This window comes from Oncorhynchus mykiss, chromosome 12, assembly GCF_057628025.1.
Source record: "Oncorhynchus mykiss isolate SJ-2025 chromosome 12, ASM5762802v1, whole genome shotgun sequence".
NCBI classification, from domain to species: Eukaryota; Metazoa; Chordata; class Actinopteri; order Salmoniformes; family Salmonidae; genus Oncorhynchus; species Oncorhynchus mykiss.
The window spans coordinates 64132054-64138053 of record NC_143033.1 but is presented as its reverse complement, the minus strand read 5'-3'; the positions used below and the strand labels follow the sequence as shown (position 1 = coordinate 64138053).

Here is a 6000-nt window from a genome sequence, read left to right as displayed (position 1 = left end):
AAAAAATGGTGGTCTGATAGTCCAGGATTATGAGGAAAAACATTAAGATCCACAACATTTATTCCACAGAACAAAACTAGGTCCAGACTATGACTGTGGCAGTGAGTAGGTCTGCATACATGTTTGACAAAACCCACTGAGTCGATGATGGCTCCAAAAGTATTTTTGAGTGGGTCTGTGGACTTTTCCATGTGAATATTAAAATCACCAAAATTAGAATATTATCTGCTATGACTACAAGGTCCGATAGGAATTAAGGGAAATCAGTGAGGAACGCTGTATATGGCCCAGGAGGCCTGTAAACAGTAGCTATAAAAAGTGATTGAGTAGGCTGCATAGATTTCATGACTAGAACCTCAAAAGACGAAAAGGCAGTTGTTTCTTTTTTTGTAAATTGAAATTTGCTATCGTAAATGTTAGCAAGACCCCCGCCTTTGCGGGATGCGCAGGGGATATGGTCACTAGTGTAACCAGGAGGTGAGGCCTAATTTAACACAGTAAATTCATCAGGCTTAAGCCATGTTTCAGTCAGGCCAATCACATCAAGATTATGATCAGTGATTAGTTAATTGACTATAACTGCTTTGGAAGTGAAGGATCTAACATTAAGTAGCCCTATTTTGAGATGTGAGGTATCACAATCTCTTTCAATAATGACAGGAATGGAGGAGGTATTTTTTTCCAGTGAGATTGCTAAAGTGAACACTGCCCAACCTAGATCGAGGCACAGACATGGTCTCAATGGGGATAGCTGAGCTAACTACACTGACTGTGCTAGTGACAGATGTCTTGGAAATATTGAATCAAATATTTCTCCGATACTGGAGCTTGTGAATTCAAATAGACTTTATTACAAAAAGTAACAAAGCCGAGCAATTCCATGGAATAGGCATTTTAGATTCCCACTTTCAGATAACACACATGGTCATTCCTCTCTATGTTGATGATTAACACCCCTTCACCTCTTGCCACCATTATCTTTCTGTCTCAATTCTTGCTTGTTTACAGATTATATTGGTGGCGTATCCATAGCAATGATACAAAAACAATAATAATGCAGGTGTCTGTCCAATGATACGCATAGGACTACACAATGGCTCTCCCCAAGCCTGTAATGGCACAGACATACATATACAATACAATCACATGCATTAAAGCTAGTCACAGGACCAGGCAATAACTTCCCTCAGGCCTATAACAGCACAGGCATACATTTTCTGCTTACGTTCTGTTTTTACATGTCTAGTGATTAACTCCATGTTGATCCAGCTCTGTTCATTCACCTGGCCTCAGTCTTTATTCTGAATTAACTCTGTTGTTGACTGTTGATTCTGCTCACAACTTCTGGGAGAACAGTCTAGATACTGGAAAATCACCCATAGTCATGAATTTTCTCCTACATTGACCACTAAGCTGGCAGGCTGGCTAACAGCCTGATCTGCACCCTATCTCATTGTGGAGCTAAGGCAGTTAGAGCCCTGTCTATGTTTGTAGATTAGATGAGAGCACCCCTCCAGCTAGGATGGAGTCCGTCACTCCTCAGCAGGCCAGGCTTGTCCTGTTTGTGGGTGAGTCCCAGAAAGAGGGCCAATTATCTACAAAAAACAGTTTTCAACCAGTGATTGAGTTGTGAGACTGCTGTAGAGCTCATCACTCCAGCTAACTGGGAGGGGCCAGAGACAATTACACGATGCTTAAAAAAAATAAGACACCTGTACCATGTCACATATAGACTTGAAATGTATAGAATGTTGAGTTAGCATTCCAATATTGCACTTTATATACATCACAGAAGACTGAAATATAACAATACCTTGACATAAAAACACCATATTTTTGTTGTATGTTTTAATCTTTATTAATTATGAAATTATGAAAAATATTAATACCATGCGCCCAAAGAGGGCGCTTTTGGTCATTGACTGCAAACCAACATTTTTGTGATTGTGTCAGGTTGAATACACCTTTTAAAAATGTCTATACATATTACATGAAGAACAGATTGTCCTGTTCTCCTCACATTCTATAACCCACAGGAACAAGATTTATAGAACATAGGAACAACAAAGTATAACATAGAAGAGCAACAATGGTCCACATATTAAATGACAGTAGTTCAAATGATCAACGCTAAAAAACGACATTGAAAGGATGGATGAAAGAGCATCGAGTCCGTGTTTGACATTGCTTGACATTCCTTGGCCCTGAGCAGTGGTGGAAAAAGTACCCAATTGACATACTTGAGTGAAAGTAAAGATACCTTAACACAAAATGATTCAAGTAAAAGTGAAAGTCCCCCAGTAAAATACTACTTGAGTAAAAGTCTAAAAGTATTTGGTTTGAAATATACTTAAGTATCAAAAGTAAATGTAATTGCTAAAATATACTATAAAAGTAAAAGTATAAATCATTTCAAATTCCTTATATTAAGCACCCCAAACGGCATTATTGTCCTGTTTATTTTACGCTCCCACTCTCAGACATAATTTACAAACAAAGCATGTGTTTGGTGAGTCCGTCAGAATAGAGGCAGTAGGGATGACAAGGGATGTTCTCTTGATAAGTGTGTGAATTTGACAATTTTCTTGTCCTGCTAAGCACTCAACATGTAACGAGTACGTTTGGGTGTCAGGGAAATGTATTGAGTAAAAATAATATCATTTTCTTTAGGAATGCAGTGAAGTAAGAGTAAAAGTTGCCAAAAATATAAATAGTAAAGTAAAGTACAGATACCCCCAAAAACCACTTAGTACTTTAAAGTATTTTTACTTAAGTACTTCACACCACTGGCCCTGAGTGACAGTGATTCTAGGTTTGAGTGTGTGTGTGTGTGTGTGTGTGTGTGTTTAAAGTGATATCCCCAATCCACAAGAGGAACATTTGTCATCATCGACTTTGAGGGACAACTAAGAGGTCGTGTGTGCGCGTCCAGATTTCACTATTCTCCATCAGACATTTGTCAGCTAGTTGGAGAGAGAGAGGTCAGATCTGAAAGTAAAAACATAACAGAAACTGCAATTATTACATACAGTTGAAGTCAGAGTTTACATACACTTAGGTTGGAGTCAATAACACTTGTTTTTCAACCACTCTACAAATTTCTTGTTAACAAACTATAGTTTTGGCAAGTCGGTTAGGACATCTACTTTGTAATTTTTCCAACAATTGTTTCCAACAGATTATTTCACTTATAATTCACTGTATCACAATTCCAGTGGGTCAAAAGTTTACATACACTAAGTTGACTGTGCCTTTAAACAACTTGGAAAATTCCAGAAAATGATGTAATGGCTTTAGAAGCTTCTGATAAGCTAATTGACATCATTTGAGTCAATTGGAGGTGTACCTGTGGATGTATTTCAAGGCCTACCTTCAAACTCAATGCCTCTTTACTCGACATCATTGGAAAATCAAAAGAAATCAGCCAAGACCTCAGAAAAAAATTGTAGACCTCCACAAGTCTGGTTCATCCTTGGGAGCAATTACCAAACACCTGACGGTACCACGTTCATCTGTACAAACAATAGTACGCAAGTATAAACACCATGGAACCACGCAGCCGTCAAAACGCTCAGGAAGGAGACACATTCTATCTCCTAGAGAAGAAAGTATTTTGGTGCGAAAAGTGCAAATCAATCCCAGAACAACAGCAAAGGACCTTGTCAAGATGCTGGAGGAAACGGGTACAAAAGTATCTATATCCACAGTTAAACAAGTCCTATATCGACATAACCTGAAAGGATCACTCACCAAGGAAGAAGCCACTGCTCCACAACCGCCATAAAAAAGCCAGACTACGGTTTGCAACTGCACAAAGATCGCCCTTTTTGGAGAAATATCCTCTGTCTGATGAAACAAAAATAGAACTGTTTGGCCATAATGACCATCGTTATGTTTGGAGGAAAAAGGGGGAGGTTTGCAAGCCGAAGAACACCATCCCAACTGTGAAGCACGGGGGTGGCAGCATCATGTTGTGGGGGTGCTTTGCTGCAGGAGGGACTGGTGCACTTCACAAAATAGATGGCGTCATGAGGTAGGGAAATTATGTGGATATATTGAAGCAAAATCTCAAGACATCAGTCAGGAAGATAAAGCTTGGTCGCAAATGGGTCTTCCAAATGGACAATGACCCCAAGCATACTTCCAAAGTTGTGGCAAAATGGCCTAAAGACAACAACGTCAAGGTATTGGAGTGGCCATCACAAAGCCCTGACCTCAATCCCATAGAGAATTTGTGGACAGAACTGAAAAAGCGTGTGCAAGCAAGGCCTACAAACCTGACTCAGTTACACCAGTTCTGTCAAGAGGAATGGGCAAAAATTCACCCAACTTATTGTGGGAAGCTTGTGGAAGGCTACCCGAAACGTTTGACCCAAGTTAAACAATTTAAAGGCAATGCGACCAAATACTAATTGAGTGTATGTAAACTTCTGACACACTGGGAATGTGATGATTGAAATAAAACATTCTCTCTACTATTATTCTGACATTTCACATTCTTAAAATAAAGTGGTGATCCTAACTGGCCTAAGACAGGGAATTTGTACTCGGATTAAATGTCAGGAATTGTGAAAAACTGAGTTTAAATGTGTTTGGCTAAGGTGAATGTAAACTTCCGACTTCAACTGTAAGTCCAAGTAATAAAATGTACTGGGGATCAATACATTCTAATAATTGACATGTTATATTCCGTGACTGGAGAGGTAGGAGGCAACCTTCCATAGAAATAGATCATACATGTAACCTATATCATAAGGTAAACTGTATGCAACCTTACCTCTGAGAGCGGGCGGAGGACGTGTGGTCTTTACCAAGTTACTCTGAGAGAGAGCCTCCGTCATCCAGGAGAGGGCACTAGAACAGTACTCCAACTGGGAATGTGAGAGGGACGGAGAGAGAAAGAGAGAGAGAGAACCATGACGGATGTGGTCTGTTCAGTGCTGAGCAGGCAGATGCAACAGCTGCAGTCCAAATGAAGACACACACATACTTACGATTACACACTAACCAACACACGTGCGTGCACAGACACATACACACCCACTAAACCATCCCGCCCATTAAGGAGCACTGAAACTTCTGGCACGTGTGTCTGGTTGCCACTGGGCAGATAAAGCAGGGTGACACTAACCTCGGTTTCCAACATTCTCAGCCTGCGGTCGTGGTCCCGAATCTCTGCCATCTGCTTTAATACATTGTCCACCCTTCAAACATGACCACAACACAGGACCACAACAAAGGTTAGGGGTCAATTCACTTCTCAGTCCATTCAGGAAGTGAATTGAAGTTCCGATTCATGAATTTAAAATGGTATTGACCCGATTCCTAACACAGGAGGATCCATCAGCTACAGCATCTCAACCATTCTATTCATAGGCCAGATAGAAGCCGAGCTGTTAACTGAAGCTGTTAAATGAATCTGGCATTTAGTCTAGGTGAGATGTCTCACTTGACGGAGGTGCGTTTGAGTCTCTCTGAGTCTTTCTCTCTCTCTCGTTTGTTCTGGGCAAAGAGTATATTCTCCTTCTGGATGGCCTCCCACGTGTTCAGTCTACTGGCCTCCCTACCATGGATCTCCAGAACTGAATGAGGGATAGAGGAGGAGGAGAAGAACAAAGAAATTGGGAAGAAGAGAAAATGAGAAAAAAAATATGGAAAAAATGGAAGTGGACTTCTAAAATACTTGAAGTTCAATACTTGAAGTGAATTATCTGATCACTGGTCTTCCTACCGGGCCGGCGTTATGATCATTTATTTGACTGAGATGGGCGCAGACAGAAAGATGCATCAATCTCAGATAAAGCATCTGAGAGAGTGAAACAGCGCCCCCCCCCCCCCCCCCCCTCCTACAGTAAGTGTAGTCCATGTATCTGATGTTGTCTGGCCAAAAATAGTATGACATGTCATACTCTTTTTGGCAAGACAGCATCAGATGTATGACCTGTATATAGTAAGACTGAGGGGCGCTCACTCTGATGCATTCTCCGGGGAGATAGTTCC

The 6000-nt window shown here is 40.7% G+C and overlaps 1 protein-coding gene across 1 annotated transcript in view; it reads right to left on the bottom strand.

Moving 5' to 3' along the window:
• Nucleotides 1–1833: 1833 nt before the first annotated feature.
• Nucleotides 1834–6000, bottom strand: part of LOC110539079 (transient receptor potential cation channel subfamily M member 4) — a 78921-nt gene continuing 74754 nt past the window's right edge. Inside the window, exons 24-27 of the mRNA XM_036937948.2 lie at nt 5450–5582; nt 5132–5204; nt 4778–4871; nt 1834–2988 (exon numbers count right to left, since the gene is read on the bottom strand). Of these exons, the coding sequence (XP_036793843.2) occupies nt 2960–2988; nt 4778–4871; nt 5132–5204; nt 5450–5582 (329 nt within the window). The 3' untranslated portion in view covers nt 1834–2959. The remainder of the gene's footprint in view (nt 2989–4777; nt 4872–5131; nt 5205–5449; nt 5583–6000) is intronic.